This window comes from Perissodus microlepis, chromosome 23, assembly GCF_051167445.1.
Source record: "Perissodus microlepis isolate ML-2025 ecotype Zambia chromosome 23, ASM5116744v1, whole genome shotgun sequence".
Lineage (NCBI taxonomy): Eukaryota > Metazoa > Chordata > Actinopteri > Cichliformes > Cichlidae > Perissodus > Perissodus microlepis.
Window position 1 is genome coordinate 42,036,808 of NC_140482.1, and position 21,723 is coordinate 42,058,530.

Sequence of the window (21,723 nt, forward strand, 5' to 3'; positions counted from 1 at the left end):
AATGAGAGTGTGTGTGTGTGTGTGTGTGTGTGAAAGGCAATTGCGGAGAGTCTGATTTTCGGACTTGAGTGGCCGCTTCATGAATGTCTTTCTTCACCTTGATGCAAATCGGCGCTGGTTTTGTGGCTGAAACTGGGAGAAAGAAGTTTGTACTGATGTTCACATCCAGTTGTTGTAATGCAGCTGCAAACTGAGGCCCTTTTGTCTGTTCAGCCTGCCACAGTCGGGCTAATTGATGTGAATTAAAGCCAAAGCAACATTTTCCAGATGAACAGCTCTCTGAAGGATGCAAATGTCCTGCGGACAGGTTTTCATCGTCGCCGTGATGACAGGGATGAATATAATAGGCAAATATTGTGCTGCATTCACCTGACCTGTGCAGCACCCTCGCTTCAGTCACAAACACAGCATTTCCAGTATAAAGTCACAAATGACCCGCTGCTGCTGCAGTGTGTGAGAAACGACATCCATGGAAGATTTTCAGTCATCTGTGAAAACTGATTGTTCTGTATCAAAAGTACATTTGAACATTTCTTTTTAAAAGAAGATTAATAAAGAAGTAATAAGCTTATATTAATTGAACTTGCTTGATTCTTATGCGCTTCCCTCTGTCTGTCCTTTCAGTCTGCTCGAGCAAGGACATCCGGAATAACGTGACCAACCTCCAGTCGTTGGAGAACTGCACCATCATCGAGGGCCACCTAAAAATCCTGCTCATGTTTAAGACCAGGACGGAGGACTTCCGCGGCCTGAGCTACCCGAAACTGCGAGTGGTGACGGACTACGTGCTGCTGTTCAGGGTCTACGGCCTCGAGACGCTCAGCGATCTGTTCCCCAACCTGACGGTGATCCGCGGCAACAACCTCTTCTTCAACTACGCTTTCGTGCTTTACGAGATGCTGCAGATGAAGGAGATGGGCCTGTACAGCCTCATGAACATCACCCGGGGCGCCGTGAGGATAGAGAAGAATCCGGACCTGTGTTACCTGGCCACTCTGGACTGGTCCAAGATCCTGGACTCGGTGGAGGACAACTTCATCGTGGCCAATAAGAATGAGAGAGAGTGTGGAGACGTGTGTCCAGGCATAGCCCAAGGTCAGACCATCTGCCCTCAGAGCACCATCAACGGACACTTCAGGGGACGATGCTGGTCACAGAATCACTGCCAGAGAAGTAAGTGTTTGTGGTCAGTCTTTAAACGTGCGCACATGCTTCCTGATGATTCCTGCGTTCTTAGTGTAAGCAGCCAGGGGTCGTGGCCACGCCCTCTGATTAGCATTCGAGTGATCCGTAATTACAGGATCGGGATCTGCTTCATGTGCGGAGGGACTCGAGTGAGATGCTGAGTCAGAAAACAGGAACCTCTAAAGCAGGCGTTATGGGATGAAATGCCCTTTTAGAGCTGAGGTGAACGTTTGTTATAAAATTGTTTTGTTTTAATGTTTAGTAAAAAAGTAACAAAACCAAAAAAACATCTGTGGGTTTGCTCAGCGCTGCAGCCGCTCGCTCTTTCCTGCCATAAACACAGAGATCGTCCTCTATTGTAAGACTCACTGAGAGGATGCTTATTATTTTTGAAGGCGATTATAGCCTGTGTTGTTTTTTATTTTTTTAAACATTTTTCTTTTCTGTCTCGTGTCTGACAGACAGGCTAGCCTTCAAAGCGTGCCAGCCTCGGCCGTGTTTGTACTCCAACATCGACCGCTGCAGCTGGCCTGTAGTCCCGCCTCCTCGATTGTGTGCCAGGTCTTACTGTCAGGAAAATAAGACAGGAAGTGCCTTTCTCCACGTCTCAGTCTTCCTCTCAAACATGATAGTTTGACTTGAGCTGAGTGCAGATCGTTCACGACGCTGGATGTTTAAAAGAAATGGGACGTGGCTGCTATCAGTTTTATTTAAACTCACAGTGCAGCTTTTTACTGTGGCAAAGGTTTGAGATGATGATGTTGGCCTGTGCCCAAGTAATCCCAGAGCTGCCCTAACGGTGCTTTCCTGAATAAGCTGGAAGTCAGAAATTCCGAGTTTCCAGTCAGAAATTTTGTGGAACGCCACTCTCAGCAGACCAACGTCGTTCCAATCCAAGATGGTGGCGCTGAATCTAAAGGAAATGAAAACTGTAAACTCTTTGACTCATTAAAGACGTCACGTGCACAGCAGCGAGTAGGTTTGATCCATGAATGTGTTTCTGAAGTGTTTTGTTGTTAGTGATGCCCGAATGGCTCCACCTCGCCAAGAGCCAAAAGGAATTCTGTTTCCTGGATTTTTTGGGAGACGCTAACGTGACATCACTCCCGACATCCGAGTTTGGAGGTACATAAGTGCTGACGCACAGATTTATAAACAGCCCACCTGCTGTTCAAAAAGACGAAGGGCTGTCTCTAAAGGAGGAGGAGGAGGTACTCAAAATGTTGACGTGAGGGTCCAGGATGAAATAAATAAGGACTGTTTGTTTTTTTAATGCACTGTGAGTCATGTGATCAGTCCAGTAGAATCCATATTTACTGCACAGCTGATTAGGTTTACCCTGTATACCCTAAATAAAAGTCAAACAGCTGTGTCCATTAAAAACAGCACAGACAAAAAGCTCACTGACACAGACGTGAGCACATCTGTTGCTTCAGGGCGCAGGTCTGACGCTGCGTGACCGACACCAGTTTAGTGAAGAGCTGGGTGTCAAAGCTGGAGCCATTTCTAGAATATGATGCAGTGCCTGCCTGCAGCGCTGCCCCGCAGCAGCGTGTGTGTCACACACAGGGGTGATACGTGAACGCTGATGTATGGCTGATATGCTGCTCTGCTCTAAACGAGCGCTACATCGCCACAGGCGTGTTTTCAGCCTCCAGGAGCTGCAAACACGTGCTCGTCTGTTCTCTTAAATATTATAAGCCGACGTGCATCTGCAGCCGTAACGATAACAGCAGCGCAGTATCAGCAGTGCGTTTTGTATCCGTTCGATACTGATGCAGATGTAGCTGCAGATCCGCAGCGTGACGGAGAAACTAATGAGGGCTTCTGTGAATGAACACCGGCAGTTTACGAACTTGGACATGTGTGAGCGTAGACACATGCACGGGTGCGGAGCAGAGGAACATTAGACGGGGCATTAAAGTTTACGTGTGAGTGGAAACTGTGGGGTTGTTTTTGTTGTGTTTTTATAGGGTTGCAGTGGCCTTAGGTAAGAGCCAGAGAGAGCCTGCATTCCTCTGATCTTACACTGCTGCGAGTGTGTGGATGCGTATGGGAGAGTTCGCACCTCGAGACATGGAACTTTGAGCCGTGCAGAGCCCCTAAATAACCTGTTCAAACCGCATGTATGACCTCTGAGGTTCGTAGCCCAGTACTGTTTGTGTGTTTCTGGTGTGCGTCTTTAGTTTGTTTGTTTGTATGTGCAGCTTCAGATGTGGAGCTCTGCTACAGTAGTTTCTCAGTCGGTTGCTTTCTGACCAACGGTAGCATGAACAGTCTGCGTTTCCAGCTGATGCTCTGGAGTCCTGCAGCGATTGGCAGGTTTTCTGCACCTAGTTTCTACCTGCAGCTCCGTGCAGGACCCTGCGCTATAAACCAGAAAGTCAGAGTAACTGTGTCTCTGCTGAGGGTTTTTAAGTAAAGACAAAAAAATCTCTGACAGTGCTCAAGTATGGGATTGGCAGGAAGACGAATGCAGCTCACAAACACACCTCTGGAAAGGAAACGGAAAGGGTGTCGGATCAGTGGTGCTTGTGCATCTGTGACAAGGTGTGTAGGTGTGATGATAATCTGTGCACCCACATGTTTCACCCAAGATAAGTAAAGTGCCGACGTACACGGACCTGCTTTGATTTGGAACGTTTTCATCTGAGCTTTGTTGATTTATTGAAACATGCAAAATGTGTGAAAATGCAGTATTTTTTACACCACTTGAACTTTGTTAGACAAGCGACGTGCCTGTCGAATCCTGTTAGTATAGATTTTTATTTTTAAACCTGCCATTTTTACTTTTGTGCTCCAGTTTCCTCAGATTTTTTTTAAGGACACTTAAATGCTAAGATGTGCCCTACCTCAGATTCAGAATCGCACACTGTTGTTCTGTAGTTTCATTTTTGTGACAATATAATTTAAAAAAACGGTTCTTTGCTAAGTTTTCTGTTATGCGTGGACATGACACCGTTTCATGCCTCGAGTCGGGCGCCTTTCTGTGATTCCGTGGAAAATAGTCAGGACTGGACTGAAAATGGGTAGAAAAGCTGAAAATGTCCAAAGGAAAATGTTGAAGGAGCTCCACGAGGCCTGGAGAACTACTCCTCAAGACCACCTTTAAAAAAAGAAATGACACGAAAGGGGCGACTCAAGACTTTTGCACAGAACTGTAGAATAAATATCACTCGAAAGTGGTTTAAATTCACCCAGAAAAGTCGGAAGAAAGCTGTTTGACTGAGAGGAGACACAGATATTTACAGGTGTCTGAAGTGAGTAAGGAAAAGGAGGTAAAGGAAGGGAAACAGTCAGCGACGAGCGAACGAGGGAACAGGAGCAAACAGTCGATCTCCTGTTTAGATAAGCTCTATCTAAAGAGAGGCCTGGCACGCTGTGTTCAACCACACCAGCCTGCGCTCTGCTTGCACAACTCGCACACACAAAAACATCCACACAACCAGGAGGATGGAAAGCTTTTTGGGTCAAAGTTCACTCTGCCCACGCTTTGTTGTTTGCTGCCATTGTTTTCAGATACACGCAGCTAGTCACGGCTTCATCTCGTAGCGACAAACTGATTACCCGTGCCGCTTCGAGGCCACCGCAGGTTAAACCCGTAACGGTGTTTCTAAATGGATCCGACTGCGTCATCTGAAATGACCTTGTGGTCCTCCTGACCACAGTCGAATTCAAGTTGGACATCGCCCAGCAGCGGTGCTTTCAACTTTGTGACACAGACGTCTAAAAACCAGCAAAAAGCTGTGAGAGAAGCAGCTGAAGCACTGTGCACGCAGGTGTTCTCACTGGTAGTAAAACAGTGTAGAGGGGATTTTAGCATGCCGCTGTAGGCATGTGTAAGCTGTACGCTTTGTTCTTTGCAAAAGGGGGAAAAAGCCAGTGTGAGGTTTCAGAGTTAACCAAGTTGGTGTCATTTTTCTGTTTGTGTGTGTTTATTGCCAGAGTGGTGTCCTGGCAACAGTGCACCAGGTATTTTTGTACTTAAAGACTTCAGAAGTTACTTTGCACGGCCAAGAAACCCGATCCTGCAGAAATCTTTGCACATACAGATAAGAATGAGTACGAATGTTTCCTCATGTGTCACAGTGTTTCTTTTTAAAAAATGAGTGTGTTATATTGAATTCATGTGAAGTGTTTTACGTGCACTGAGCATATGAGTGTCTGTGATCGCTGTCTTAGCTGCGGCTCGTGGGCCTTTTCATCTGATATTTCCATCAGTGTTTTACTTCTCATGCGATCAAATGAAGCCGGAGCGTCGGTCGGGATAAGACACGGTCCAGATCGGGGGGGGGGGGCAAAATAAACAGAGCAAAGCAAACATGGCGGGGCATTTCAAGTGTGGCTCCCAGGTACACGCACAAACACACACTCGAAAGCCACAAACACACTTTTGCCAAAGAGGTGAGCGGCCCAGTTACAGGCGGCTACAGAGAGACAGAAATGACGGTATTAAGGATGGAGGGGCTCAACCGAGCGCCGCTGGCCTGCGCTCTGCTCGCCTGCGCTCTGCTCGCCGCTGGCCTGCGCTCTGCTCGCCGGCCTTTGTGAAAGCGTCTCTGCCTGACTCTCCTCTCTGTCTCTCTCGATCCTTCTCAGCTGTTTTCAGTTGATTTAGTTTCCGCAGTTGTTTCTAATGAAAGGTAAACGAAGGAGTTTTCCTGCAGCTGCTGTTCGTAATTAGCTATTAAAGTCAGTGACACGGAGGCGACGTGGATACAAACACACAGGGACTGAGTGTCAGTTCTGTTAAAAGCTCTAAGGGAACAAGGTGTGTGTGTTTTTATCTATATTTCAATGGTTTGTGTTGACACATGTCCTACAGTGTCAGTGGTGCATATCATTTCAGGTCATTATGGAGCTGTGCAGCAGAAAGCTGCTGCCCTGCTGAAGTATCAGTTTATAACCTTCCCGTGTGGATTCAATGCAAACTGTTACAACTCTTACGTGCGTTCAGATGCTTCGTTAAATTGGACGCGTCGCCGATCTGCGAAGCGACAACCTTTGCACATTTACTGAGTCACTGCTCTCAACACACAAGCCTCCATCTGGAGGAGGAGGCGGGTTGTTTGTCTTATATGCCTGCCGCGTTCCAGTCACCTGTCGAGCTCACACACACACACACACACACACACACACACACACACACACACACACACACACACACACACACACAGGTTTGCTTTCCCTCTGTCAACAACAGTTGGGTGTACCACGAGGAGGGAAAAGAACAAATGTATGGAGTAAATACCCGAAGGCCGTATTTGTGTTAAAACTGTTTGGGAAATGCAACCAAATAATCAGTCAGGAGTCCCCCGGGCGACTTGAACTGTGACCCAGATGTTTTCTCCTCCTCTCCCTCACTGGAATTAGCTCGGCTGCCTGGAAGTGGTTAAATAAATAACTTGTACACAGTAAGACGAAGCAGAAAGTGGAGGATTTGCCTGCGCTTGTAACATGCGGTGGTATTTGCGTAATGCGCTGTTTTATGCATCTTGCCGAGCTCTAAATGGTTAATCTCAAACGCCGAGAGTTTCTGAAGGTTTCGTTTATTTGCTTTACAGAAGATTACAGCCAAATGTCCAGTTTTCTAGACGCTCTCTTTAGTTCTGAGTCCCGACTCGCTGCGACTCCAATGATTCAATCGAAGATGGTGTTTTGTTCATCGCCAACGATGGGACACAAATAATAATCAGTTCTCGATTAAAGCACGACTGAGGCCGTCCTGATAGCGAAACAAATCGGAGCGCTTCGCACGTGTTCTCGTTTTTCTCTCGTTTGTTGCCATAGAAACGGGAACGCTTCTCTCCGACGCTCTCTGTTTGCGATAGTTAAAGCTTCCCTGTAGTGGCTTGCATTACATCAGTACACGCACTCACTCGCTGTAGTGATGGATTACCATTAATATCTTATAAGGGACAAAGAGTGCAAGAGGCAACACTAAGAGAGGAGGAAGAGGGAAGCACAGAAACAGACAGATGGGAGAGGTAGCAGTCGGGCTCCTGCTTTCCTTCCCGGCAGCTTGCATCCTTGTTAACAAATCCAAATTAACTTTGATAAGCTGGCATCAGTTGTGTGTGTGTGTGTGTGTGTGTGTGTGTGTGTGTGTGTGTGTGTGTGTGTGTCCCAGCCTTCATTTGTGCATTCATGAGTACAGAGTAGCACTAGCTGAGCGCCCCGGGGGATCAGGAAAACTCCTCCCTCTCCTCTCTCTCCTCTCTCCGCTTGCTCATCATTGGCACTTCCACATCCTGCTACACACACACACACACACACACACACACACACACACACACACTGTGTAATGGTACAATTCCCATAGACACATGCACAAAAAATACGTGGCTGCAGACTAAGCACACTGACACCGCTGCCCACGTCATGAGCCTGGCTGCTAGCAGAAATGGTAGTAGCTCATATAGTGAGGAGAGGGCGGGGCTTCTGAGGATACGAGCCTTCATGGCTACTGTTTTCTTGTTTTGTTTTTAAACTCACGTTTATCATTTGTTAAATCAGTGCAGCTGGAGACCGAGAAGGAACTTGACGTCATCTTTAAGGACAACAGTGGTTTATCCGCGTGTAATGTGTCACTCGAATGTGTTTCCCTGTGTAGGAAAGCCTGCTGGCAAGCAAACAGTTGTTGCAGCCTGAGCGTCTGAAGGGACTTCCTCATTACTTCCTGCCTTTGTCCTGAAGTACTTCCTACTGCTGTACAGCTCCGGGGAAAAGCTGGAGAATTGAAGGAAGGGTTATGTACTTGTGAGGGTGGTGGATGGAAAGGGAAGATCAGTCACATGATCATAGCCCTGCAGAGAAATGCTGCATTTGCTGTGTTTTGGCTGATCAGGTGACAGCTGCTTCTAGCTCTGACATCAGAAACACATTTGTTAGTGAGTATTCTCTATTCTACGGTGGTCCTGAGGGGTCAAACGGGGAAAAAGGCTGCAAAAGCATAGAAAACACAGCAGATGATGAATATATCACAAATACATAAGCAGGAAAAAAACGTATCGAAAGCGTTTTTGGGGAGATGCTAACATGCTAACAGTAAACGTGTGTCTGCAGTATTTTATAAATCATCATTGAGACTTGTACCGATGAACCTTCAGCCTCTTCAGAGTGTGTTTTGGTCTTTAGGTTTCTGTCATCTGGTCCGTCACGTTAATGTGCCCCCAGAAACACTTCTATTGTGCTCTGTGAGATTTTCTTTTCCGTTGTGTTTTGTCTGCTTTTTGCAGCACTTTTCTCTGCTTGGAGTTTGACCTTTCAGGGCCACCATCCATCCCCTCGCTCTGAGCTTTCACGTCACTGCTAAATGTTCTGCCTTTAAACCCCAAACAGGTTCGCAGAGCTGGTCCAGAAAACGAGGCCACCCTCCTGACATCCTCACACACACCATGTCTTCGTTCCAAATATCTAAAACTCACGTTGGCCGTCATAAATAGAACCGTATAAATACTGGCAGCAGTAAAAACTCGCCGTGATCAACAGTAGCCCGCCGTCATAGAGTTGTCCCAACGTGCTGACAGGTGACAAATATAACCGCAGTACATTGTAACAATTAACATGGCACTGACATTTCCTTCTGCTCAGTGAAGGCTGCTTTGACCTTTAACCTTAAGTGTATTGGTACTAAATGATTGCTGAAACCAACTTTGTTCTGTTTTCATGCATTAGCGGTTTGCTTTTGATGCAACTTTGGAAAATTCTGATTGCAACGACCATGAGAGACGACTTTATTCATATTTATGTCTGAAGGACTTTTGTCCTTTTTTTACATTTTCCAGTCATGACGCAGCAGACATGTCAGGCTAACATGTCAGGCTAACATGTCAGGCTAACATGTCAGGCTAACATGTCAGGCTAACATGTCAGGCTCATCTTTGGGTTTTGCTCAGTGTCAGTGAAACAGAGCTGAGGACAGAAACCAGGGTGACAGCAGTAAAACACATGACAGGCTGCCCTGGTTGCTGCTGCAGCTGTTAAAAAGAAATACATTTAGTGTTACTGCACCGACAAGACAAACGTGGTCATTTTGTTCTGCACTGCTTGGATACAAATACATGCAGAATTGCAGTTTTGATTCTCGTATTTCCAAACAGACGTGCAACATTAAATCTGAAGTATTTTTATATAATCGGGTCCTGATAACAGTCAGTTCCTCCCTACGCCATCGACGGCTTTCGAAGAAGTCCCGGGTTCCTCAGCCGCAGCAGATGCAGCACCTACCTGTACATTCATTAACTCGCTGTAAAAACAAACACTGCTGGCTTCAGTGGAGCATAGATCCTCTGTGTTCATGCATACGTGATCTGAGAAAGTCCTGTTAGGGGCTATTAGTGCGTGCTGCGTTTGCGATACGTGATGGTTATGCTCTGTTAAGTACTTGGAATTTCATGCCTTGCTTTGAGGTGGTAGAGTGGCTCGACTGAAGGGGTCGGGTGAAATGTTTGGACATTCAAAATTCCCGAGTTTTTTTTTTCCTTTTATCACCTCCTTGGGAAAGTACCGTTTCCCACAGTTTGAGAACTCTGTTTGATAATAAATACATGCGCCTTGATTCGCTGTAGCAAAAAAAAAGAAACCTCAAAAGTCAGTGCTGGAAATGAAACTTTGTTTCTCCTAAGCTGAACTCGTTTGTCCTCATGTGACCTCGCCATCCTCGAAGTTCCTTCCAAACCCAACTCTTTCCACTTTGCTCTGTCCAGACTCGGATCAGTCACTTCTCATGTCCTTGGCCTTAAAGAAATGCCTCTTTCCTTTAAACTGTTTAACAGCTTTCTGTTAGGGCAGAAAAACCCAGAGTGTCCTTTAGAGTCCTGCCGTACCCAGGATGTGTTAAGTGTCTGTGAAGGGAGCGTTGACGGTCAGCCTATTAAAGACCCCGGTCGCTCAGGCTTGGAGGCTATCAGCAGATAATTGGCAACAACTGGTCACAAATTAAAAATTTGTATTCCGCGACCGACAAATGCTGAGTGGTTCCTAGAAGTGGCTGGCTGTTGCTAGGCGAAATAGGTTGCAAAGTGCGCCAAAAGCCTCTGATTGGCTGGTAGCAGATTGCTCTGTTCACCCGCAGTTTGCTTGTGGTTAGTGTTTGCACAGAAATCCACGCAAAGTGGAAACTTGAAGTGTGGTCAAACTGGTGCCTCCTCGCTGCACCCAACACGTTTCAAAAGGGACAACTTTTATTTTGAAGGAGAACGTTTTCTGTTTCCTGTTTGTGTCATACTTTTCACACTCGCTACAGCTAGTTGGCAAGTGTTTGCAGACACACCTTCTGTGCTACAGATTTCAACTGCAGGTGAGCAGCAACCTGCTAGCAACCAAAGCAAGCTGAAAGTGGGTTCCACCGTAAACCTCTTTGTGACCAATTTCATCTGGTGACTGTCAGAAACCATCCGCCAGCTTTTCGTCAACTGTTTCCATAGTGACCCGGAGTTGCCGGACGGTCAGTGACCGGTCTCCCGGCCTGGGTGATTGGGCTTTAGCAGTCAATCTGTCAGCAGCGTCCAGCAATCGTTTGCCAACCAGTCAAAGAAAACACATTTTTCCCCGTCGACCGATCGTTGCCATGTGTTTGCTGACCGGTCTTTAGGCCTCTGTGTCTGAGGTCAAAGGTGATACTTCTGTAACTTCAGATGAGTTAGTAACTGCAGGGGAGGATCACTGGGAGAATTTGGGACCACCGAGGTTGGGGGTGAGCATATATAGAGGCAACAACACGGACACATAAATGGGTGCATATGTTCATGCGCACACTGCAGTGTGACTCGCAAAGACGGGAGGTGCCAGTGTGGAGCGGTACACATGTTCCCGGCTGCGTCGCTTAAATGCAAATGTTCTTTTTGTCATCCTCCTCTTCATAACCACAGTGACTTCCTGCACTTTTCATATCTAAACTTAGTCATATTTTTCCAGGATGATTTATGACGCAGTGTAAACTTCCTGATTTCACTGTCATCCTTACATTATTCAGATGAGCAGAGCTCCAGAGGAAGCTGTGCCATTAAAGGTTGTAGTAAAGTTTTCCATATTTAGAAACCCACCACCTCGTCCAGTTTGCGGTGGCTTCATCAGCCCTGCTCTTTGGGTGATGAGTACGTCGACTGGCACGGGTCCAATGTGCAGGCTTTCCTCTGGCCTGCACCTTCTACCACTTTTCTGTTGAGACTTGTAGCATCGGGAGCTCGTAGAGGCCATCTGCCCGAGTTATCGCGTAACACGTCTGATAAGAAATGTTTACGCAGAAACAAAAGTGGGTGACACGCTTTAACGTTCACATGTGAGTGAACGCAACCTGTAAGATAAACTTCGGTAGCACCGGTGTTTGTGTCGTCACGCCGCGCTTTAGTGTTGGGCCTGCTTCCTTCTGACTTGTCAGTCCTGGTGATGTCATACGGCTCCGGTAGAATAAAAGTAGTCCTGTCCGTGAGGCCGCTTGGCGCCTTTTGTCATCTTTACTGCCAGCCTGATAGCTTGAACAGCAATATAAATTTGCTTTTCAAATATAACTATGCTTTGATAACCACGTTTCTTCTGTCGATAGCAGAGTGGTGACAGTAACAATGGCTGCTGCTGTCTCCCTGTTATCTCAGAAGTGCGAGTAGTTGCTGTCGTATGCATTGCACTTGACCATCTCTCCTCGAGCTCTTGCTACACTCTGATGGCCCCTCTGCCCTCGAGACGAGTGAAAGCAGTGTCCAGATATCTGGTCTGTATAAGAGATAACAGCTGAGACGGAGCACTAAAGAGGACAAAAATATGTTTTTGCTTTCTCTCCATTTCTCTTCACTGTTTCTGATGCTCCACCTTATGGCCAGGATCCTCCCTCTGCACCTCCTCCCTTTTCCCTTTCTTCTCCTTTCTGTCCCCTGTTCTTTTACTTTGTACTCTCCCTCCTCTCCCTCCCTCTCCCCTCCCTCTCTCCTTGCACGCTGTGGTATGCAGACATGCAGGAATTTCTGGGCCTCAAAATGATAGACCAAACTTGTCAGCCCTGGCTCCTGTTACTAAAGATGGCTGCTTGGCAATGTGTTTGCCGGCGATTGGTGCGCGTCTGAGTTACTCCCCATGTGATTGGCTGTAACGTGTTTGTCCACAGTTCATGTGTTGTTGGCAGAAGCAGTTTGCGAGCGCTCGGTGGCTGAAAGCCTTTTCTTCTGCTTTCTCTGCGGCTCAGTTGCGTGTGTGATTTAGGATCACATGTGCTGCTGTGTGTTCTTGCACAGGGTAGAGCATCTCACCGCTGGGTTTAGGTGTAGTGTAAAGGTCGTGTCAGTTATACCTATAATAAAATGACCCCATTGAGTTTCTGTACAAAGATGAGAAAAATACTGGATTTTAGAAACGTACATTTTTAGTTTTTGTGCAGTTTTATCAGCAAATACAGTGACGCACATGCATCATGTAGCCATCACTTAATGACATTCTCAAGATACATTTAACAGTAGTCTAACAAAGTAAGAAAAGTTGTATTTATATAGCACCTCAGAGCCACTGTGAGAGATAAAGTTGTGTTTTAGCAGCTTTTTAACAGAACAGCCACAGATCTCCGAGTCGGTGGGAGGCAGATCAGAGTCCGCTGTGGCAAAATGCTGCGTCTCCATTGGGTGTAAGCCTTGACCACAAGACCTCAGGGACCTGTGGGGATGATTGGACATGTAAAGCTGTAAAAGTCCAAACCAGCATCTTAAAGTGGGAGGCCAGTGTGAAGAGTTTGACCTGTCGTCATGTGTTGAGTTAAATCAACTAAAAAAATGATACAAAATCTTGTTTCTTTTGTTTAGATGGCTGTGAAAAAAACTTGAGTCATGTTCAGGGATTTATTTATGATGAAATGTGTGACAGCAGCAGCTTGTATACACTATTACCACCTAACATTGTGTGTTTGTGAGGCCTTCAGGAACATCTGTAGATTTCAGCTTCGACCCGGTCTATGCTCTCTCTGCACATCTGCATTAGGGCTGCCACAAACGATTATTTTGATAGTCGACTAGTCACCGATTATTTTTGCGATTAGTCGACTAATCAGATCATCATCCATTGGACGTAAAACATATAGATTATTGCACCAGCAGCATCTGCTCTTATATAACTATCATTAGCTTACAGCTTTAAGTGTTTAAGGTATGTGCTAACTAAAAATAAAGACAAGATGATAGTTTATTAAATTTTAATGAAATTTGCAGATTGTTTCATTGAAGTTTAATAAACTCCTTGCTATCTAAAATATAACAGGACACCGGAGTAAATTCTGGAGCATCTCACATTTCTGATAATCAGCTGTCTGCTTGACGTTTATTCAGCTGTGTAAAAACTATAACTTTAATCTCAGCCAAACCGATTTACTCAGGAACAAATAAAATACTAAAAAAAAGCCAAACAGTAACATTGTTAAGTTATCTAAGTGACTTATATATGTTTAACCTGAGTAGCGAAAGACGGCGGTGGGTTTGAAAACGATTTGCCGGGAGTCCGGTGTTCTCACGGCTCTAGTGAGCCTAGCCCCCGGCTAGCTATCGAGCTAGTGGGTAACAGACGTCTCCGAAAACGTCGGAGCGCTTTTGAAAATATGTGGTGTCTTGATAAACTGAGCAGATATTTGAGGTTTACACAGCTACATTCTCGCCTGAAAATATGTTAAACGTTTATTTTGTGACCCAGAAAGAATAATAAGAGTAATATTAAAACTAACTAGCTGCCGCCATTGTTGGAAACTGAGCTGGGCCGCGCTATGAATTCTGGGACAGAGCTACTTCTTCTTCTTCGGGGTTTAACGGCAGCTGGCATCCTTGTACATGCAGTGCTGCCATCTTCTGTTTCAGTCCGTTATTACACTCTTAAATCCTACTACTTATTCCTGCGTCTTTTGGGATCTTACAAAGCTTCAAACGATGCGTCGACTATTAAATCAGTCGTCGACGATTTTGATAGTCGACGTAATCGTGACTAGTCGACTAATCGTGGCAGCCCTAATCTGCATGACACTGTGTACACATGCTTTGAAATTTGGACACTAGGGCTGCTCAATTAATCGAATTTTAATCACGATTACGATCTGGGCTTTCAACGATCATTAAAAATGACTGAGCCGATTATTAGCCCCTCCCTCGTGCTTTACCCTCGTGCTGCTCCGTGTGGCAAATCGAGTGCACCTCTCTGCATTTCGAACATGCGTCACAACAATTAAGAGCAGCGGTCCCCAACCTTTTTTGCGCCACGGACCGGTTTATGCCCGACAATATTTTCATGGACCGGCCTTTAAGGTGTCGCGGATAAATACAACAAAATAAAACTAGTACCGGTACCGAAAAAAAGAAGATTTATTCATAACACACGTGAAAAGACCCAGGAAAACCGAGTTAACGATAAAAACGATAACAAAATAACGCTGAAAACCGATAAAAACCCTGAAAACCAGACATTTCACACCTGAGCCTCAACTCTCGCGGCCCGGTACCAAACGACTCACGGACCGGTACCGGTCCGAGGCCCGGGGGTTGGGGACCGCTGATTAAGAGGACCCGAGGGAAGCTCGGAAAGCTAAGCAGAAGTTATTTGGAGAGGAGCGTGACTGCTGTTGGTTGAAAAGAGAGGTAAAAAAACTTCAGTGGTTGGAAACATTATGGGTTGGCGGAGTCAGACGTGGATCAAGTAGACACAGTGTGTAAACTTTGCTACGGTGTCGTAGCTGCACCACAGAGCAACACTGCAAAGTTCACTAAACACAGATGTTTACATTTTTCATTTGTTTTTTATATTGCAAACATTTGCACTGTTATCAGTATTTGCACTATTTTATATTATTTTTTGACAATCTTTAAAGTCATTATTCAAAACATTGTTATTGTTAAATAAATATCGTCAAATAATCGAGATCTCAATTTCAGTGAAAATACTCGTGATGATCATTTTTGCCATAATCGAGCAGCCCCATTGGACACCCTGGAGAAAAGAGCTGCTGTCATGTCTTCATATGTTGTAGGTTTTCCCTTATTGCCTCCAAAGTCAAACGTAAGCAAAAACCAGCTTTTCCACCATCTGTTGTGTTGCTGGATTAGTTCTGTCAAAGCAGCAAAGCCACTTTTTAAACAGCCTCTGCACTTGTATATACTGAAGATGACATTGAGTAGTGCTCGTTGCTTGCTGCTTAATTTAGATTATGAACTAGTGAGCTAGTCTCTTACGATGAATGTGCGCGTATCACCCGCAGAGTGACGTCCGGCCCAGCTAATGTTCAGCGTGCTCTTAGCCTCGTGAAGGCATTGTTGCAACTAAAAAAGGTTGTGCTCTGTGGCGCTGCTCGCAGCCTGTCACTCATGCATGCTGCAGTCCGCAGTGCGCCGCACACACCTGTGGTTTGCTGGTATTTTGGATGAAGAGCGGTGCACCTGTGTTCCTGTGCGTGCACTGAGCCTGTATATCATCTGTCCTCGTGTGATTTGCGTCTTGACATAAACAGAGTGGAATGAGGATTTTTTTTTTTTTTTTCTCGTGTGGAATTTGCCGTCACGCGCTGTCAGTTTTCCACTTTTAGTGTGTGATGTGTAGCAACATCTGACCTATAGACTCTGAGTTTAGGTTAATGAGAACCAGGTGGAACCAGTATTTCCAGTGTGTGGACAACAAGCACGTGATCCTGTAAATCATATCAATCATGAGCGAGGAGCGGCGCACATTAGCGGACACATGACAACAACAACACCGGTCCGTCAGCAGGCCACGAGCCAGCGAATCCAGTACACAAACCACCATTTTGGAGCTGCTGTTTCCTCAGTGTGGCTGCTTCTAAAATAAGAAACCCAGGAGGGGAAAAAGCTCTCCAGTGAATCCTTCTGTAGTTTATACTGCTGCTGTTTTTACACCATACACTGTGCTGGAATTGCAAAATGAGTGTGAAGTTCAAGCTGTTCCTTTGACAAATGGCTTTGCTTGTTTCCCACATAAAATATAAGCCCCCAGGAGGAATGCTGGGTTAAGTCGCCTTTATCGCCAACCATCTCTCTTCCTGCTGCCTGCCTCGACCAATAACAGCAGAGCGAGGGGGGGCTGGTTCCACTGAGCTCATGGGGGACAAGGATGCAAGTTTGCGAGCTGAGTTTTAATGTCCATGTGCAAATATGCGAGCAAGGCCAGAGCTGCGTCCCATTGGCTGTTTTTGTGCCTCTTTTACTCCCAGGAGGCAAGAAAGGGAACACTGAGGTACTGGGCCGGGGCTAGAAAGAGGGCGATGGTCACCATTACCAAAAAGGAGGTGGAAGCATTGGGACGGGTTCCTGTTTGCTGGTTAAAGCAGAAAATAATCTGTTGCACCTGCGATAAATATTTTACCTCATGAAACTTTGTACACTGGTTGTTTAATATTGAAGATGATGCTGCGTCAGTGGAGCAGCCTGCGACTGCATGGACGTCCACCAGCGTCCTTCTGAACATCAACGGTCCCTCTGATGCAGCTCGGAGTCTGTGCGCCTTCAAGGTCGCCTCTGCGGTTGCGACCCCTCTCCTTATTGGATAGCAGTGATGGATGTGGAGAACAGCTTGGATGACAAACTCAGCTCCTAGTTGTCTTCGACTGGACGTATGTCTGTAGGAGGCACTGTCTGGCGCTATACTGTACGTGCTGATTGAGACAGATGCTCTCGGCTCTTTGTCTCACGTATACCACTGACAGAGATAAATGAGTCAGTAGCTACGACACATGGAGCGTCTCGCCAGTTCAAGATGATCGTATCTGCATGGTGGCTGTTCATTTGATCTTTAGGAAAAATATTGAAATTGATCTTTATTGGAGTTGAAATCATTTTTTTACAGGGTAAAGTTGATTTAATTTGACTGAAACTTATAATAACACTAATAATTATGTTTCCTGTTTCCATTAAAGCCTTTATGGCTGAATTGTAAAGCAAACCAAACTGTGATGTTCGTTCAGCTACCAGCTGAACTGTGATTCATGTCAACATTAAGTTTCAGCTCATTGTAAATCTTTTTACTCTTGTTTTAGAGCCAGCTCCCATTTCTTAGTATTTTGCGTCAGAGGAGCCAGACTTTCACGAGGTTTTATAAAGTTTTTCTTTGTACGTTGGCTGCTTTTCCATTCATGTTCAGTCTAGTCCTTGTACCTGACCGTTTTCATAGAAATGCTTATGCACTCGCTTATGAATCTCTCAAGCATAAAAAGACACCTAAGCGATGAACCAGTGTTGTGTCCGCACATAACCGATAATTTCGCAAAGTTTTTAATTGTAACCTAATAATTTGTTCCATTTCTGCCAAAGATAACAGTTTAAAAGACACAAAGCAATATTTTTGCACTAACCATATCTCAGATTCAAGGAAGCAGCACAAATGAAGGGCAGAAGAGTATCTGAAGGTCACAGGAAAAACATCCAGCATCAGAAATGTGCTACGAGGGAGGGCGGCAACATTGTTAACGCAGTAAAACAGACAAACCTGGATCCAAAATAAGTAAATAAATCAGCCATGACCTCCACAGAGCCCGGACCTCAACATTACTGAAGCAGTGTGAGATCATCTCGAGAGACGAGAACGAAAGGCGGCCAGCATCCAACAAAGAGCTCTGAACGTCCTTCAAGAAGGCCGAACTCTTCTCACAGAAAGGCAAAGAGAGCTCGTCTCCCAGAGTTCACGCTTATATCCTGTCTTTACATGCAGGTTTGAATAAGTGGCTGCACCTATTTTCCTAGTAAAATATAAAGAAATGAGCGTCGGCTTTTCTTCTGGTCTCACAGTTCTGTGTCCGGCGAGGATGATACAGGACGGCCTCCTCTTTGTTACGTTTGGCCTGTCCACAGGTGAACTCGGCCGCGGCTGCTGACGCCATCAATCAGCGGCGCCTGTTTACCGTCTCCCCTCGACCGCTCAGACGCTCCCCTCTGTGCTGATTTAATTTAGTCCTCATTCTACTTTTTACAATCTCATTACCAAGACGCACACATCCACGGCTGTTTACCTCTGCCTGTCCAATGTTCTGCGGCGGAGAATCACATCTGTTGTACAGCGGCGTTGTGGTGTCGAAGCAAGTATCATATTTAGAAGCTGGCCGCAGAAGCTCGGGTTTTACTGCACACTAAAAACTCATTGAACGCTTTGTTCTTGCTTATTTTGTTACGCTGCGAGCAGCCGAGCGAGCTGCGTGTTCACGTTTTTCCCATCGCTCCCCGGCGACGGGCGCTGGAGCGGTTTATATAAAAAGTGCACTTCCACAAACTTCTCCCCGCGCATCACATGCAAACGTTCCTCCTCCCGCTCACACGGATCTGCACACCAGCAGCATTTCTTAGAATAACAGCGGTGCAGCAGCCAGCGGAGCTGCAGGGAGCCGGGCTCCTCTGTTTTCTCTCATCGTGTTTGTTTTGGCAGCAGCTCGAGAGAAAATTCTTGTCTTTCATTGTTTGCTACGTTTGTGTGTAAATCTGCTTTATGGTTCAGTTACTCTAATGTGTGATGTTACGCTCACACCTCCACTTAGGAGCGTGATGTTAATCACGCCGCTGGCCTTGGTGCGGTAAATTCTGAGCCAGTTGGGGCTCGAGGATCGTTGGTTGGATGGAGTCTGGCTGAAGTACGTAAGCTGTCGTTTTCAGTCTATCACAGGGAAAAGACACAGAGCCTAGTTTAGGAGCTCAAGCGTGGACTCTGGTGCTTATTTCTTAGAAATGCTCTCGCTGTATGACTACAATGTGCCGTGTTATAATAATAGGATCCTGTGAAGCACGTTTCTTACACCGAATGCAGTGTTTGCCATTCGGGTGACGGTCTCTCAGCATCCGGCACGATGAGAGGATGGAAACCAGTAAAGTAGTCGGTGTACGCTGGAACACGAGGCTGCAGTAACATTGAGGTCAAATCCATGCTTGAGTGAGAATCGCTGGGATAAACAGGCTGCTGTTGCCTCAGAAATTAGGCCCAGTTCACCAGTTTGTGCTACAGAGAAATAAACTGGTGTGTTTAAACTGCAGTGTTGAGTTTTCAGAGCCGTCTTCGTCTCTTGGTAACAACAGGGATAAATAACAATGTCAGCTCGGCTTCTCCCTGTTTACCTCTGGCTGCTGTGTTTCTCTGTGCACCACCCACACACCCACCCACTCATTCCGACTGACGGTTGGAGGGGGCCTCTGCTGACAACACCTGCACCTCCAAGGATGAGCAGGGCCTCTTCAGCCCCCCCCTCCCCTTCACATTGTATGTGCTGTGTTCTTTATTCTTTTGTCCTTCACGCTGGTATGAATGCATTATTTCTGTGCATGCACACACGCACACACGTATGGTGTTATGACACAAACAGGTACTCCTTTGTGGTTGGATGGTTCTCCTCCAGAAGTCGCCTGCTGGGAAAATCCCTCAGCTTGATTTTGTTCCCCCAGCCCAGGCCCCCGAAGGGACACCATGTGCCTCAGTCTGGCTTAAGATCCACGTTAGGCCCAGACTCCAGCTATAATAGAGGCGAGCACCTCCAGTGTTGTTGGAGGATCTTTTGGAATAAAGTCGTAGACGAATTAAAGAGCTCGTTTGCAGGTGTCCGACACGCACATGTAGATTAGTTGAAAACACTTTCTGTCATTTCCAAAGACTCACTTATTTTGATTGTGCAACTCTTATTTCACTCTGATTTTACAGAAGAGAGGATACCGTTTCCTTTATTTATGACATGAAAGTGGGCCATAAACATGAGGATGTTTGTTTTTTGGATACTTTGAGGGAATTTTCAAACGCAGAATTCAGGATTACTCAGGGTAGGTTTTGTTTCTTTGTCTTCTGCTGCCAACGGTGAAAAAGCAGCTTCGGCAGGTTTCCTGACAGAAACGGTGAGGGTGGCACTAACCTGGATATATGACGGGCTTCAATATTTCATGTCGTGCTCCTTACAAATAGTGTTTTTACGCTGAAGCAAAGTTTTATTTGTTTTGCTAATTTGTTCAAACAGCTGTGTTGCTACATCTGAGGGCGTTTACTTAGATAACAGCTTGTAAACCAGAGTGAGTGAATGTATTAATTATGGTTTCCAGGTGTCCATATAAATGCAAGAACATGTTTGTTGGTAATTGATTTTGATTTAAGCTGCAAAACAAAAGCAAAGAGTCACGAATCATCGTAATGACTCTGTAAGTGAATATGTCAGCTACTTAATCTTGCTTTTGAGGAGACGCCCCACAAATTCCTGTACGAGGAGAGGAAAACGAGCCTGGGGGAGGGGACACAGTCCTGCCGCTAAGTGTTTGCTAAGTGTTTCCCCCGCAGTGGCCGCGTGCCTGCGCCGCCTGCTCGCACCCCAGGCTTTTTTCTGGATCTTTCCTTTCAGCGCGTTTTCCTCCCTTTGAGCTTCACCCTTCCGCCTCGCCCTCCACCTTCCGTTCACCCGTCGCCTCTCCCGTGTGTCCGTATCGCTGCGTGCAGATGCATTTCGCGCAGACTGCATTGGCCTCTGCTTTTCCTTCCTGGCGCTCGTCAGCGCCGTCGTCATGCCAGGGCACAGGGAGTCAGATCTTATCATAGCACGTCCATATCACTCTAGGTGCTGCTGCATGATACGCGTGGCTCCTGGTAAGCTGTAGTGATGCATCTCCTCCCCTCCATATGTAAAGCTTGTCGTTATATGCATGCACACGCGTGTAATCCCCCGGTTCTCTGTTTGGCAGTTAATTGTGTGCTTATGGCAAATCTCTTCATTCTGGCAGTTATTGAAACTAAGATTTTAATTAGGGGAGGTTTCAGAGCGGCGTGCGCGGCATTAATGTTGCAGTGGTGGATCGGCGAGCAGTTATCATCCCAGTCAGCTGACGTTAGGGTCCTGTTGAACATGTAACTCTGTGGTATGCATTTTATTCCTGTTCACACAGGAACAGGATGTTTTTGGGACACTTGGATTTAGTTGAACCGTTTGTTGGTCACCTGATCGCACAGCTTGTTCCCAGACATGTAGCCGGTAGTTGGAATCCCGTCAGTGCCCGTCCAACGCTCTTTTCCAGTCGCAGTTATCTCGACTCGACCGTGCTAGGTTTTTGAGGTTTGAAGCGAGATGACTTGGGCCAAAAATGTCACATCAGCAGACTGCATGCCACTGATTGGCCGGGAAGTGACGTGGTAGGATGAGTCAGGAGAGCGACTCCTTCGCAAGACTTGAATCCGCCATTTTTTGAAACCTGGCAACGAGGGTAACGGCTGCACCTAAATCAACACCGTGCAGACGTTTACAAGCCGGTGTAGCATCGCCTCCATCGTTGGCTTCTGTTTGTGTCGCATAGAAATGACATCACGGCCGCCACTCACAGTGAGGTGGGACTGGAGCAGAGTCGGTGCTGGTGGGAGAGAGGCATTTCTCTCCTGGTGGATTCAGTCCTGAGGTTTGACTGGTGTCATCAGGACAAAAGAAACGGGAACGTGATGAAACGCCAGAGTACGGGATGTCTCGATATTTCCCAAAGTCTTCTGATCCATGTGAGTCTGAGTCACTGTTGTGATTATGACTAACACCCTCCATGACGAGCCACACCGGCCCCCGGAGACACCACGGTCGGTTGT

The 21,723-nt window shown here is 46.2% G+C and overlaps 1 protein-coding gene across 2 annotated transcripts in view; it reads left to right on the plus strand.

The window, feature by feature from the left end:
* insrb (insulin receptor b) overlaps nucleotides 1-21,723 on the plus strand; it is an 82,214-nt gene that overhangs the window by 20,938 nt on the left and 39,553 nt on the right. The window contains exon 2 of one of the 2 annotated variants that reach the window (XM_084921902.1): nucleotides 625-1,173. In XM_084921902.1, coding sequence (XP_084778028.1) covers nucleotides 625-1,173 — 549 coding nt within the window. Of the gene's footprint in view, nucleotides 1-624; nucleotides 1,174-5,752; nucleotides 21,640-21,723 lie in introns of those variants that run through there. The other variant, XM_084921904.1, reaches the window with a different exon arrangement.